At 48.9% G+C, this 15,925-nt stretch overlaps 2 protein-coding genes across 7 annotated transcripts in view; both read right to left on the reverse strand.

The window, feature by feature from the left end:
• ADAM12 (ADAM metallopeptidase domain 12) overlaps positions 1 to 15,925 on the reverse strand; it is a 357,064-nt gene that overhangs the window by 125,105 nt on the left and 216,034 nt on the right. For 5 of the 6 annotated variants that reach the window (XM_027596330.2, XM_027596333.2, XM_027596331.2 and 2 more), the window contains one exon: positions 11,136 to 11,212. In XM_027596330.2, coding sequence (XP_027452131.2) covers positions 11,136 to 11,212 — 77 coding nt within the window. Of the gene's footprint in view, positions 1 to 11,135; positions 11,213 to 14,790; positions 14,856 to 15,925 lie in introns of those variants that run through there. The other variant, XM_035724270.1, reaches the window with a different exon arrangement.
• LOC118356330 (ubiquitin-conjugating enzyme E2 E1-like) lies at positions 1,637 to 2,254 on the reverse strand. Its single transcript, XM_035724271.1, has one exon. The coding sequence runs from the start codon at positions 2,252 to 2,254 to the stop codon at positions 1,676 to 1,678; it is 579 nt and encodes a 192-aa protein (XP_035580164.1). The 3' UTR covers positions 1,637 to 1,675.

Raw genomic sequence — 15,925 nt, forward strand, 5'->3', positions numbered from 1 at the left:
GCGGCCCTGCAGAGGGTGCAGATGAGCTCTGATGCCAACACTGGTTCCCACAGACATTCCCACAGGACCACGGAACGCACCTGTCCATGGGAGGAGGCCAGGACCAGGAGAGCCCCGGCCCGAGGTCATGGGTGTGGCCAGAGGGCTGGAGGGCCGGCACGTAGGCCAGCCCCAGGAGCTGAGGGAGCAGAAGGTCACAGTGCAGAGCTGAAGGTCGAATTAACTTTATCTCCTCTCTAGCCAGTTTCTTCCTTAATATGACCTACTATGCTTTAGAGATGTTTTAAAAATTTGGACTGGCCAAGGGGCACCTCAGTGGCTCAGTCGGATGAGCGTCTGACTCTCGATTTCAGCTCAGGTCATGATCTCAGGGTCGTGAGGTCGAGCCCCACGTCTGGCCCCAAGCAGAGTCTACTTGTCCTTGTCCCTCTGCTTTTTCCCCTGTTCATTCTCTCTCTTTCAAATAAACAAATAAATAAGTAAATAATTTGGATTGGCCAAGAGTGTCATTGACCACCTGACGGCTTGGGGAGGGCATGTTTACTCTACCGAGGCTGACTGAGCACCTATAACATTCCAGGTTCCAGGCTGAGCCCAGCGCCCCGCCTGCCTGGAACTCACCGTCTAGCAGATGGGAAAGGGAATGCAAGGCCACCTCTATGCACCTGACTTTCTGGCCCGTAGACCACGTGGTCACAGGCCATTTAGGCTGAGCTGTGAGATCTGGTAAAAAAACCACATCCCTCCAGGTGAGCGACTTGGAGTTAAGGTGTGAGGTGCCAGGAAGGCAGTGAGCACCCGGCGCTGGACATGTCAGCCTGCAGGAAGGCTGTGGCTCATTCTCCAGCCTGCCTTGCTCCCTCCATCTGCTCTTTCTCCTAAGATTCCTTCCTCCTCTTACTTTACCAGCTGAGATTTCTGGTTGATTTTTTTCTTTCTTTTTTTGTTTTGTTTCGTTTTAATATTGTTTATTAGCACAGTAACAAATGCAGACGTAAGTAGTCCACAACATATAACCAATCCACTGAGCAACTCCTATTCCACACCTTACAGTTAACAGCTTAAGGTATTTTACTACAGGTTTTCACAAGTTGTGATTTAAACCTCTTATCTTGTCACAATCAAGTAGATTGGCATATAAAATAAAATACATAACTACTCATTTCCTATATGGTGTCTTACAGCCACGTATCCATTTTATATATATGAGATGACAGTCTCTAAAAACCATTAAATATCCATGTTCCCTCCCAAGAAGGGAAAACAAATTCAAATTTTTTTGAACAAAAAAAAAATGTGTAGCCTTGGAAGGACTTTACATAAATGGCCATGGGTGTAACCTGTACAAAATCAAGCTATTTTAAATTTACAGACTATAAGCAAGTGAACCCAAATGTCTACTCTCTGTACTACATTTCAGCTAATACTGCAGAACTAATGACAGTTTTAAAAAGTTGTCATTACCAATTCTGTCTACTGTAGCAAGGTACCTTAAGTTACAACAAAATCTTAGGAAATTAGACTGAGTAATATCTGTTATAGAAATACCCTACTCGTTACCAACCCCCCCCCCCCGCCCCCCCCTTCGTTACCAACCCCCCCCCCCCGCCCCCCCCCTTCAAAATCATAAGTAGCTCTCTCTGTGACAGACAAATGAGAATTGTGAAAACCCAATTTATGTAGTGTATCTCTTGGTCCACTCTCTGGCCATTCTGTCATGTTCTGCTCTGTTGGTCATATACTGAGTGGCAATACTTCCCACCAAAGTGTCAGCAGGATTACAGTCTGTAAGAAGGAAGCAGACAGAAAGAACTTTAGAAATGGTTAGTGCTGGACTCCAATGATCTTTTAACATGTGCAAGCAAATAACTCCTTGACTGTTAATATTACAGGGATAGATTCTTGTCTGAAATGTAACCTTTGGAGGCTTGCGGGGGTATTCTGGTGTAAAAGTGATATCAAGGAAGAATACACCACCCTCATACACGGATCCCGGAGTCCCCGGAATGGTTGATCTCCATTCATAGACGTTATCACCTTTGGGACCAGCACTGCAGTTAGGTGGAGGGTCTACAGTGACGTCTGCCAGTTCCTTCTGAATCCTCTTGGCACTGGTAGAGAGGAGTCTGGAGTTTTTGCTCAGGCTGACTTCACTCTCCTTCTTCTTGGGGGCGTTTGTTTCTTTCTCGGTTTGCTGATTGGAGGACGAAGATGAGGAGGAGCTGGTGCTGGCCCTCGAATCGTCATCCGACATAGCGAACCCCCCTCCCCACCCCGCAAACAGCCCCTCTTCTGTGTCTGGCTCCTCTGTGCTGTCGCTGCGGCTGCGGCTTGGTTGATTTTTTCAAATGGGTCAATTCAACTTGTCTGTCAAATTGTAAATAATAAAATAATGATGCTGTATAACAGCAGAACTTTTTCTTTTTTGTACAATGGTTGCCTTTGCCTTAAATTGCAAATGATTACTTTCATTATAATGGTTATTTCTGATTCTATGGATCATAATTCTACCCTTTGAAAAATAAGTTGATTGACTATTTTTCAATAGTATGGGGCAAGAAGTTTTCCTGCATTCTGTGTTATATTTGATTTCATTATATAAAGTTTAGTGCAGCAAACTTTTTATTATATAGTTTAAAGGAACATAATAATGTATGTACTTATCGGGGGGTAACAAATAGACTTGCATCTGAGTATTTGTATGTAATTGAATTTTTGAAAACATTTTGTGCTGTCTCCCACATTGAAGGCCGGTGCTAAGAGCTCCAGGAGCTACAAGCAATGTATCAGAAATGTTTCCCGTCATGAAGGTCCTTACAACAAGGTATGTGAATGTACGGCAAGGTATGCCAGTCTACTATCAATGGAGCGAGGAAGGACAGGTGCCTTAACACAGGGATGTGACCAGATATTTATAAATCACCTGCTCCGTGGCAGGAGAGGGCTGTCGGTGACAGCACAGGTGAGTCAGGGTCGATCTGCAGGCAGGAGAATCTTTGGGAGGCAGGGGCGGGGCTTCATGCAGGAGTATCCTTTGTTTTGGTGAAGCTTCTAAAGCCAAATGGGAGGTGGGGAGAGAAGCGCGTCCCAGGCAGAGAGACGCCAGGGACAAAGATGGTGAGATGCATGAGGCATGTTCTGGAAACAGCTAGAAAACAGTGGAACTGGTTGGGGGGGGGGGGGCTTCCTCCCCATAGAGCTGTGCCTGCCCGTGGCTCTGATGAGCATCACAGGAGAACATGCAGAGGTGCGTAAATGCGGGAGATGCCTCTCTCTCGAGACAGAAGCTGTGCCTCAGAATGGGGTGACAGTGTCCTCTGGTGTGGGGATCTGTAGCTCCGAGCTGCGGCATCAGGACGAGGCCCCCGATGGTGGAGCCTCAGGTGGGAGCTCTGCGCAATGGTGACGTTAACACTGCCCCTCCCCTCAAGAAAGCAGAAACTGTAATGATGACGGAGAAGAAAGTCCGGCATCCCCTGCGTGTGTCTTCGACACCCCCAGGGACATGTGCGTGTGTGCACGTGTGTGCACGCATCTGAGAGTGTGCTAGTATGTGCTAGTATGTACGCACACAAGTGCGAGTGTGTGAGCGCATGGTGCGGCGGTGTACGACGGTGCAAGTGTGCGCGCATGCAGGAACACAAGTGCAGGCATGAGTGTGTAAGTGTGAGTGCACGTACGCTTTGTGCTCAAGTAGCTTCAGCCCCATTTAGAAGTAAAATTAGTATTATGACCCATCCTAGTTTACAACCCTAGATACCAGTTTCCTCATCTATGAAGTGAACGGTGGGTCTGTTAAACCACAGGTGGTTCCTTCAGAAATTAAGCCTCATTCCAACCACTGTGCATGCAGGTGATGGGAGATCTCTTGGCTTATCCCAAAAGCGTGAGCCCCCAAGACTCCGTTGTGCCAGACGGGAGTAGGAGCAGAGAGGGTGGAGCAAGAGAACAAGAAGTGGTGAGAGACGGTGTCTTCCCTCAAGGAGCTCAGGCTCCCGCCAGAGAGCCGGATGGGGATGGCATTTATGCATAAAATCAGGACACGGGGACGTGCTGTTCTGATGCTGCAACAGGAGCGTGCCAGGGATGGTGTGTCCTATGACAGAACACAGCAGGTAGCACCTCTAGGGTGGGAGTAGACTTCTGTCCCCAGCACCGCGACAGCTGGGCCCCTGTGCAGTGTGGTGGGGAGGAGTCCCCGATGCCCACGGGGGTGCTGTGGGTTAGGTACTTCCGGGCAGGGGGCGTGAAGCACGAAGCAGGGAGAGAAAATGAGAGTCTAGAACGTCAAAGGAGAATCATGCATCTTTGTGATGGAACCGTGCTAACGAGGACTGAGCCTTTGGGGGAGACATATGATATAGCAGAAAATTAACTTATGCCTGAACTTTGCCTTTAACTTGGAGTCCTTTCAAAGTAAGAATAGACTCCACGGCTGAACTCATTTTTATGACCTGTTTTCCACGTTGCACTCCATCCTCTCTATTAAAGAGCTGTTCCCTCTTTAATCCTGCTTTCTACTGGGATCTTTTTGCTTTTCTCGCTCCTTATCTTTCCCCCCTCGAGCTTCAAATGAAGAAGGCTGACTTGCTTGCTTCCCTCCTCTCTTCTCCCTTCCAGGACTGAGTCTTTTCTTGCTGCCTATCTTTGATCCAACCGTTTTGAAGCAGTGCAGGACGTTCCTTCTCTGCTTTTTCTCTGCAAAGCTGTGATCTGCTGGGCTCTAATTAATGTGTCTCCTAGGACATTTGAGTTTCCCCCCACGTTCTTAGATCTGAATGTGTTTTTGAGTCACACCATACTGAACATAATTTTTAATGCCTATTGTTCTTTCTCTAAATCCATGGGACTGGTTCCATGATGGCGGCATCTCCCCTTTATCTCCAGTCTCAATCGATTCTTCTTGCAGTGGGCAGTTGATCCAGCAGAGCTTTTTCTCTGGTCTGATTCTCTACTTACAAGATCTCAAGGTTGACTCCATAACTCCAGCATTTCTCTGTGGATGCACGGTCTGCTGCTTTTCTAACAGCAACACAAAGACCTGGGAAGTCCAAATTCTCAGGAGCACCACCCACGCTCAGTGTCCCCCATCACTGTCCCCACCCCTCCTGGTGGCCGAAATCAGACGACGCAGTACCTACTCTTCTGACTTTTCCTAAAACGCCAGCCACGCGTAATTTTACAGCATTCCTCTTTGCCACATTATGGCCTGTGCCAACTACCCCAGAGGGAACATCGTCCAGGTGCTGGAGACGAGAGGTGGAGGCTGAGAAGCAGATGCTGCTCAAACTGGGCAGAGAGGTTGACCTCTCTGTGTGGGAGGACAGGTACCCGCGCCTTTGGTGGGCAGCCCGGGGAAGAAGGATGGGAGTTGTGACAGAGGGGCATGGCCAAACACAGAAGGCAGATTTATCCTATTTGAATATTACTCTGGGAATACTCTATCCGATTGTTCCTCTTCATTTTTTATTTTTTAAATTTATTTTTTAAAAGATTTATTCATTTTAGAGAGAGAGCATGAGTGGTAGGGGCAGAGGAAGAGGGAGAGAGAATCTCAAGCAGACCCCACGCTAAGCTCAGAGCCTGACCCTGGGATCACGACCTGAGCCAAAACCAAGAGTCAGATGCTTAACTGACTGAGCCACCCAGACGCCCCCTTCTCTTCATTTTTTAAAACTAATGAATTAGTATCACTGGTTTGTAAGTTGTCTTATTTAAAAGGAGCTTTTAGGAATACCTGGGAGATACCCTTTCTCTTTACCCATCAAGTGTTTGATATGCCTATGAAAATCACCTGAAAATTACCAGACCAATCCCGATGCCTCTACTAATGCCTGTTCTCAGTTTTGATGGTCTAACATTTCTTCACAGATGTGTAGAAGCCATTGTTGGAAGAAGCCTGTTTGTTTCTTACTCTTCCGGCCCTCATTTGTTCTTTCTCTGGCAAAAGCTCCCTGGTTTTCCTTGGTGCCCTCACCCGCCCCACTTCCCTTCCTTGGGGTTGGGTGTGGTTCACCCCCAGCCTGACCCAGGGAGTTAAACCAGAGCGTCATACCCACCACTGGGACACTGTGATTGTTTCAGGGATGGGCCTATGACCCAGTCAGGGCCAATCAGATGTGTTTTGGGGAGCTCTGCTGAACTTGAAAAGAGGGGCCCTCATTCTTCTACTTGCCCTCTGAAGCTGTAAGCCTACGGTTGCCTGCAACCCCTCTGTCACCACAAAAAAATAAGCCATGTGTAAAAATAAAACCAACACAGAAGAAAGTAGAGGCTAGAGTGGCGAGAGAATGGACTCTGATAGCATTGGTTAGACCCTGGATCCAGCCATGCCTGAAGCCACCTCTGGCCTTTTAAGTAGCATGACTCTACCTCCAAGTTTTGTTTGTTTATTTGCCAGTTCGAATTAGCTTTTCTGTTCTTTGCACACTTTGACCTTTATGTTAACTTGAAGGCTAGAAATACCTAGCCGTCAGTAAGTGGCCTTTGAACAAACAGGTCCAACTTTCAGGCTCCAGAGAGGTGCAACAGTAAAGTGTGGACTTGTGGGTTTTCCCTTTCCAGGTGTGTATTAGAGACTCTCTACTTTTAAGCGTGCTGGATACCACACAGGGCAGGGTGACTGTGATTTTCACGTGTGATCTTTGCCACGTGGTCCTGTGTGCGTCCGCCGTGTTTCCCTTAGGAGGAGTACGGCTTTGCATCGCATTAGCCCAGAAGTCCTGCTTGAACATACCTCCCGACTGGCCCATCCCAGAATCAAAGAACACGAGGCAGTCTCAAGAGTCTGACGCTTCTTCCTTTGGCTGCTCACTCAGGGTCAGGCGTAGGACTGGCTTTCCTATAGGTCACCGCATTCATTTTCAAAACCACCACTTCAGCTAGAGACTCTATTCCATTTTAACGCAAGGAGACGGGGGCTCAGAGAGGTCTGGCTGCTTGTCCGCTGTCACCCAGCTAGTTCACTGCTAGGGCTGCTGTGCTCCAGGGTGGAAACACCCACTGCTGGCCCCAGATCATCCATCGCGGACCCCCCTCCGCCACTCCCCCGTCCCAGACGCCGTCAGGCCCGACCCCATCCTACCCTTCATCTCTGTTCACCTCTGTCCCCCAGGAGCCCGAGCTCTGGTTTTTCCGTCGAGACGGGGCCCTGCCTCCGCACAGCTCTTTAACCCTCTCACTGACCCCATTCTCACTACCCCCCTCACCCCTCTCACTTTCCCACTGTGCTCTTGGGACTCACGGTCCGTCCTCAAACTACCCTCCCCCCGACCTTCCCTCCTCGCCCCTGCTGAAACCCAGCTCACCCTGCTGCCCCCTGCCCCCTGCCAGCCTTTCGAGAAGACACTTCATCGTTCCAGGTCCCTCCCTCGCACACCTCAGTCCATGGGGAGCGGCTGTCCTCTCTCTGCGTCTCGTCACTTGCAAATGCTGCCCTCCTCTGAGCGCCCAGCACGCCTGCCGGGCTCGCTCGTGTCTGGGAGGCCCTACCTCGTGAGGGGCTTTCCCATGGCTTCCTCGGCAGCAGGAGCTTGGTGCCTTCATGTCTTTGTGCCCCACACTACCTCGGGAGAGCGAGTCTCAGACACAGAGCACTTTCGGTGGAGAAGGAAATGGTCAGAAGCTTATGCAGATGCCAGAGGCACCAGCCTCTCTAAGCCCTTGAAGAAGTTTCTGGACTCTTGCTTGTCTGCAGGTGCCAGCTCTGCCCGGGCTCCCATCACTCGGCAGGATCCCTGGGAAGGAGTCCAGCGGAGCTCTGCCCCTCTACATGCTCCGCTTACAGTCTGTTTTCAGCCCAGCTGCCAGAGTGACCTGTGTGAACGTTAAGTCAGACCGCAGCACGAAGTTCCTGTGACCCCCGTCACAGAGAGCGGAGAGGCCAAGGCCCTTCTCCTTCTCCTCCGACCTCAGCTTCCCCTGCCTCTTCTCCCTCCTCCGCCTCAGCCACACCAGCCACCTTGCTGCTCTGCCAACCCGGGCATTTTCCTGCGTCAGGGGCTTAGCACATGCTGTTCCCTCTGCCAGGAATGTGCTTCCTGCAGACGTCCGCACGGCTCACTTCACCTCCTTCGGCACCCGCACTGAGGAAGTGCTCGAGGAATGTCTGCTGAAGGAACGATTAACGACAGGAGAGCAGCCAATCCAACGGCAACAAGATAACTCTGCTTACATGTCGGATTAGCAGATGTTTCAAAGTTCAATAGCGTCCTATAAATGGTGTATCAAAAATGCTTTATGAAAGCAATGGTGTGCCGAGATATGTGTGCGTACACACGCAGTGGGGTGAACCAGAGATTTAAGTTTCTGTCTCCTGACTTGCAGAGAAGATGTGACCTATTTTTATAAAAATAGAGAAACACACACATGCGTGGGGCTCTGCCTCCACAGGACGAGCAGAAAGCTAGGGCGGCTACCCCTGCCGCTGCCATGTTTTACCCGAGCGGAGCGGAAGAGGGTGGGTGGGGGAGGGTTAGCTTTTTGTACAGTTTGTTGAATTCCAGTGGTAAACACTGAAAATACACCAGATATGTCAGGGACTGGGGAGGACGTGAGGAGAGAAAACTCTCAGCTCTGACGGCCAGCGTGGGAACCAGGACAGGCACTTGGAAGAACAAAGTGGCAGGACTGTTGCTGGTAAAAGTGAAGGCCCTTCTGCCTCCGCACGGCATCTGCTCTTCCCGTCCCCCGCCACCCCCCCCAAGGCCGGCTGCACAGACGCACAGACCCCCTGAGGCCCCTGGCACCACCAGTGTGGTCTGCAATTGAGAAAAGCAGGAAACCACCTAAATGCACATCATGGAGGCTGTGAAGAGATGCGATGTGGCGAATTCAAGCATATTTGTCAAAGGAAGGAACCAGTCCCATGTGAGCCAAGGAGGATGGATGTCAAAACAGTGCTGAAGACAAAAGCAAATTGCAGAGTGAGACAGGATGCCCTCTCTTGACATCTGTAAATTGTGCAGGTGACCTGGGTCATGAAGAATGGGCAAGAGCCCAGAAGGATGCATGTTCCACGTTAAGAGAGGGCACCCGGGCGTGGGGAATGGGATCAGGATGGGTGATGGAGGGTGCAGTGGAAGGGGCTGGCTCTGGGGGGCACGACTGAGGGACTGCTCTGCTCTGTGCCCCTGACACGCAAGTGAAGAGAGAGGGGCAGACACAAGGGCAACGAGACTGAGAAGCAGGGCCTGCGCGGCTGGCACCGGCAGGAGAGCCCCATCCTCGGGGGTGGCGGCCCCACGCCAGGGACAGGCATTTCCCTGGCGGGTGTGTCCCACAGCCGGGGTGGGGGGCTTCTCCGGGCTCCGCGGGCTGGGTGATGCTGGGGACTTATTCATAGATGCCGCCGCTGTCCATAAGGTGCGGCCACGGGGACTCGTTATTAATTGAAGCGTATTTGTGAAATGCCTGCCGTGTGTCAGGGTGAGTCTGAGAGTGCCCGTCTCCCGTTAGCGTTCGGTGAGGCTTCTGGCTTCATCCGCAGCTGTTCACACCCTGACAAGCGCCGGGTAGCCACACTTCCCTCCCACTTGCAGAGCTTGACTGACGTGTGTGTGTGTGTGTGTGTGTGTGTGTATGATGTCACATGTGGTATAATGTGTGTGTGTTTGTGCTGCGTATGCTGTAGTGTGTGTGTGACGTGTGGTATGTTGTGTGTGTGTGATGTCACATGTGGTATATTGTGTGTGTGTTTGTGCCGTGTATGCGGTATTGTGTGTGTGACGTGTGGTATATTGTGTGTGTGTGTGTGACGTGTGGTATATTGTGTGTGTGTGTGATGTCACGTGTGGTATATTGTGTGTTTGTGCTGTGTATGCTGTAGTGTGTGTGGCGTGTGGTATATTGTGTGTGTGTGATGTCACGTGTGGTATATTGTGTGTTTGTGCTGTGTATGCTGTAGTGTGTGTGGCGTGTGGTATATTGTGTGTGTGTGATGTCACGTGTGGTATATTGTGTGTGTGTGCTGTTTATGCTGTAGTGTGTGTGTGACGTGTGGTATGTGTGTATGTTTGTGCTGTGTATGCTGTAGTGTGTGCGTGACGTGTGGTATACTGTGTGTGTGTGTGTGTGTGATGTCACATGTGGTATATTGTGTGTGGGTTTGTGCCGTGTATGCTGTAGTGTGTGTGTGGCGTGTGGTATATTGTGTGTGTGTGATGTCACGTGTGGAATATTGTGTGTGTGTGTGTGTGATGTCACGTGTGGTATATTGTGTGTGTGGTATGTATGGTGTTTGTGCTGTGCATGTTGGAGTGTGTGTGTGTGATGTGTGTGTGTGGCAGTGCATGTGGCAGATCGTGTCTGTGTGTGGTGCTGTCGTGAGTGTACAGCGTCCCACGTGGGACTCCCAGAGACGTGGCGTTCCAGAGGGCAGCCCTGGTCTCACTCAAGCTGGTGCGCCCTGCCAGGCCCTCGGCCCTCTCCCCACAGAACCTGGGGCCCAAGCAAAGCAGGACACGGTGGGATACAAGCTGCTGGTTCACAAACCCAATGAATGAATCTGGTAAAAAGGCGGAGGCGACTGGAAGTTGGTCAGACAAACTGGTTTTCGCGGGGAGCACATGAGAGCCAGCTGTTGGTGCATGAGTGTGATCCAGAAGGATGAGCCGTGAGGGCTGGCTCGTCCAGCCACGGAAGGGACCTGTTTCCTGACACAGGCCACAGCCTCATAGCCAAAGCCCCTAAACCCATGCCTGGCTTCAACTCACCTTGATCTCCATTCAGCTGCTTGCTCTGCTTTGCCTCTTAATGAGGGGAGGCCTGTGCATGTCTACCGGGCACGCAGCCTGAATGCTAGTACCTGAGCTCCTACCTTTTAACACTGGGAATTACTAAGCACAAGAGTCACATAAACGAAAGATCATCACAAAATCCTTGGATGTAGAAACTCAGCACGTTCCAGTGGCTCTCAACCCACCAGGCCTGAGAACCTTCTAGAAAGAGTTGCTGTGGCAGAGAAACTAAGATCCTGGGCACGATGTGCTCCTGCGAGGTGTCCAGCAGGGATTCTCTGTCTCGCCTGGTGGAGGCTCAGGCCCCATCATTTACTCTTGATCCTTGAGAGCAAATGGGAGAAGGAGGAGGCGGTGGTCATGCTCAAGACTGGAGCTGGCCCCAGGAGGGCCACTTACCTGAGGCCAGAGCAAGTGCTGAGGCTGGCTGTGGAGCCAGAATATCCTTGCACGTGTCCGTGGTAGTAACAGTGACCCTGCAAGGAGGAGAAAGTCGGCTCAGTCACGTAGCTTCTCGCCCGCTCACCATAAGCCAACCGCCTCCGGCCCCCTTCTCCTCCTTTCAGCTACGGGATTCCCTTTCAGCATAAAATACTGAACCAGAGGTCTTAATATTTAATGCTAAGCCCAGCGTGACCCGGCCAAGATCTCTGGCAGGAAGGTCTGATTTACTTAGAGACGATCAGTGGGGTGTTAAGCTGCGTCCAGGCCCCAATCTTGTTTCTCTGACACCCTTCAGGGAAGCTCTGATGTGGGGTGTTTCACAAAACCCGGCAGCAGAACAGAGCACATGGATATCACCACCTTACCCTCCTGCAAGCTGTCTTTTGTAACGAGATGAGGACCCGCATGGCCTATTTAAGCACACTGTGAAATGTAACAAAACATGGCCTAAATCTATGGCTTCTGGAACCAGAATAGCAGATGAGACGGCAGCTGGAGGGGACTGCCCTGAATTGCCCAGTTGAGAGCTGGCGGTCTCTCTCAGCAGGAAAAGAAAAATAGGAAGGTCTTCTCGGTCTACGACAGAAGTCCCCGTGTGACACCTGCAGAATTCCACTTCTTGGATAAGGTCACTGCTTGCAACAAGAAACCACAGCATAGACCCTTCCTTACTGAGACAGAGATCTGTCCAGAATCCACATAAACAGAGGTTATAGGGCGGCCCCCACTAAGTGGCTGACAGGCAAGAAATGCTAAGTGGGCTCCATTCGCCTCTTTCATGGCCTGTGCACGCCAGCCGTGTGGCCCAGCAGAAGAGGCGGCGTGGAAGGAGCAGGGCGAGTGGGCGTTGGGCTTCAGCTCATCCCCGCTGCGTCCACCACAGCACATGGCTCCTTTACTCACTTTTCCCGGAGCAGAGCTTGGTGTCCAGCTGTTCTGCCCAACAAAAATCAAATCCCAAGACTACCTTGACTTTGCTAAGAAAGAGGACTGGACTGGGGCACCTGGGTGGCTCAGTTGGTTAAACGTCTGCCTTCAGCCCAGGTCATGATCCCAGGGTCCTGGGATGGAGTTCTGTGTCAGGTTCCTTGCTCAGCGGGGAGCCTGCTTCCCCCCACCTCCCGCCTGCCGCTCCCCCTGCTTGTGCGTTCGCACTCTCTCAATCTCTGACAAATAAATAAATAAATAAATAATCTTAAAAAAAAAAAAAAAGAAAGAGGGCTGACTGGATGGGATTAAGCAGCCAGTGACGTCCTGTAGCACCTCAATAAAGGGGTCAAGGTTATCTGTAGAGATTATCTGAGTAGAGGACAGACTTCTGGGACCAGCTGAAAGGCAACTCAAGGAGGCAGATGAGAGTGCTGGACACTTGTTATTTTGACTTTTCTAGAAGTTCTCCAAAAATTCAGGATATTAATACTTGGCTTGCTATGTGAGAAATGATTTTTAACTTATGATATCTTTGGTTGTACAGTTTCCAATTCTTATAAAGCCAGATTTTCCGTCTTTCTTTTTATGAATTTTATGTACTGCTTAGGGTGGCTTTCCTCAAGGTCACACATACATCCTTTATTTTCTTCTATTTCCATAGTCTTATACTTAGCCCTTTGATCTATCTGGAATTTATTCTTTGAGGGTGGTGAGGTTAGAATCTGTCCCCCACAAACTGAGACCCAGCTGTTCTCTGCCACCATTTCCCCTTTCCTGGTGATCGGAGGTGCTATGTGTCACATACGGGGTGCCCGCAGCTCCACTTTTGTACTCCGTGAGCTGTCCCACTTGAGACCAACCTCCATGTGTCCATTTCCATGCCAAGATCGCCACACTGTTTAGTTCCTATTGTGCCACCCCACATTTGGACGTCAGATAGAACAAGTTCTCTGTTTTGATTAAGATTAAATTCACATACCACAGGCTTCACCCTTTAAAAGCATTCAGTTAGCAGGTTCAGAATGTTGTACAGCTGCACCACTGTCTAATTGCAAAACATTTTTGTCACTTCGAAGAGAAACCTCATCCCCATCAGCCATCACTTCCCTGGACCCGCTCCTTCTGCCTCAGCTTCCTGTCTCTATGGATTTGCTTATTCATCCATTTCGTGGCAGTGGATTCATACAAAATGTGGCCCTTTGCGTCTGGCTTCTTTCACTCAGCATAATGTTTACAAGGCTCATTCAGGTTGTAGCATGGGTCATTCCTTTCTATTGCAGAATAATAGGACACGGTCTGGAAATGCCAAATTTTGTTTATCCATTCATCAGTTGAGGGGAACTTGGTTTGTTTCCACTTTTTGGCAATTGTGAATAGTGCCGCCATGAACATCCGCATACAACTTCCCGTGTGGATGCACATTTTCAGTTTTCTTGGGTATATACTATGATATATGGTTTGCAAATATTTTCCCCCTCTTTGTGGGTTGTCCTTTCATTTTTCTCAAGCATCTCTTTTGAAGCACAAAAGTTGATCGTTTTGATGAGGTCTATTTTTCCCTTTGGTTGCTTATGTTTTCACTGCCATACCGAAGAAACCATTATCTCAAGGTGCTGAAGATTTCCACCTATGTTTTCTTTTAGGAGTTCTACAAGTTTAGCTCTTATATTCACACTGAATTAATCTACATTGAATTAATTTTTGTACATGGCTTGACGCTGGAGTCCAGTCTCACTCTTCTGCATGTGCAGATGCAGGTGATCCAGAGCCATTTGTTAAAGGGCTATCTTGGCAACCTTGTTGAGGGCAGGTTTTCTTTGGTTCTGTTCTTTTCTTCAAATGTTTCTAGGATATTGTTGCCTATTTTCTCTTCCAGCTGAATTTTGGAATCAAATTCTAAGCTTTGTAATAATCCATTGAAATTATATTAATAATGTGGTTAATAATCCATTGTCATATGGGCGCCTGGGTGGCTCAGTTAAGCGTCTGCGTTCGGCTCGGGTCATGATCCCAGGTCCTGGGATTGAGTTCTGCATCGGGCTCCCTGCTCAGCAGGGAGCCTGCTTCTCCCTCCCCCTCTGCCCTGCTCGTGCTCTCTCTCAAATAAATAAATAAAATCTTTAAAAAAATAATAATCCATTGTTATAATCTATCAAGATCAATTTTCCTATTCATGTACATGGCATGTTTCCATTAATAAGGTTGTTTTTATGTCGTTCAGTCTAGTCTTGGATTTTTTTCATATTGCCATTGAAAAGCTTTCATCAGGCTTATTCCTAGGTATCGGGCAGTTTTGTTGATACCACAAATAGGATCTTTTTTTCTATTACGTCTTATACATGGTTATTTTTCATGTAAAGGAGAACTTTTTTTTAAGTTATCCCATATCAGACCATCTTATCAGCTTAGTTTATAGTTTATATAAATTTAGTAGCCTATCTTGGATTTTTTTTATGTTGTTGATTATATTGACTGTAAACATTCGTGGCTCTCTTTTGGCCCCGGGGCAATGTTGAGGAGTGGGGTGGCTAGGTGCCCAGGGGCGAAGTCAGGAGAGGGAACCACTCACAGAGGGAAAGCATGTGCAGAGATGGGAGGCAATGGAGGAGGGGTCGGCAGTTCGGGACGAGGGTTAGTTCTGCTTGCCTGGAAGGTTCTAGGGCAGGTACAGGGCACTCACAGCCATGATGAGTCTGACCTTTCCAATAAGCAGGTGGCTCAGGAAGGAATGCATTGGGAAGGTAGCAGGGGACACCTGCCCAGCCTGCCTTATCAGGTATCCACCCAGAACTTGCTTGCCTTTTTAGCTTCCACTTGAAATTACTTTTGAAAGGCTCCACAGCCCCCTCTCTCGAGATAAGTGGACCTGTGTACCTAAGGGAGTTGTGATAACAATTCCCTAATTATGATGAGGTTATGTAATTGGATCATAATGCTGCAGGGCACCAGAGGGATCCGAGTGGGGGGATTTCAGTCCTGGGTGCCCAGCAGGCACATCAGAGCGGAAAAGACTCGGAAAGTGAAAGAGCAGGAGCTGATCAGTTTAGGCTGCCCAGGGCTCCCAGAATCATGGTTTTTATCTGTCACCCATCATACATCACAGATTTTGCCTCATTTTAGAGAAATATGAAATGTTGCATTGGCAGCTGAGTATTGGTTAAACAAAGAAAAACCAAATAGTGACAATAATCTTAATTACTGACCTCTGAAATCTCAAACTCATTTATTCTGTCTCAATTTATTTTTTTAATAGATTTATCAAGCGTATTTTCAAATTAAGTACCCAGAAATATAAGCTCATTAAAGCACGAACCGAGAACAAATTAGTATAAAATTAATTTCCAGTTCACCAACTAAGTTGAAGTAGTGCTGATAACGGAGGCAGGGGTGGATCTTCGCTCGCATGAGCTGGCCCTGAAGCCATCCCGTCTCTCTCGGTCATTACCAGAGTTCCTAACTTATTTCCTAGCGCTAAAACTACGTTTGATTCATCTTCGGACAGCTAACAAGCCTGCTGCTCACTCCTTAACTTCTCAGATTACCAAGCATAGCTACTAGAGCTCCAAATTCCAGATTCTCCAGGACAATTCGAATGTCATGAAGTTTTGATTTTTTCAATATGATGCGCTACATGCTTACACAAATATGATTTCATTTTTAGGGCGCAGTAAGTCATATGGATAAACTCAAACTCAGAAAGACATACTCATCACACCATGTGCCACATAATTGGTTGTGAATCTGATTACGAGGAGTGGAAGAGACGTAGCCTCCCGCTCTCTGGGAGGTTTCGCCTCCCCTTGCCTCTCGCTGAG

This window comes from Zalophus californianus, chromosome 15, assembly GCF_009762305.2.
Source record: "Zalophus californianus isolate mZalCal1 chromosome 15, mZalCal1.pri.v2, whole genome shotgun sequence".
Taxonomy (NCBI): domain Eukaryota; kingdom Metazoa; phylum Chordata; class Mammalia; order Carnivora; family Otariidae; genus Zalophus; species Zalophus californianus.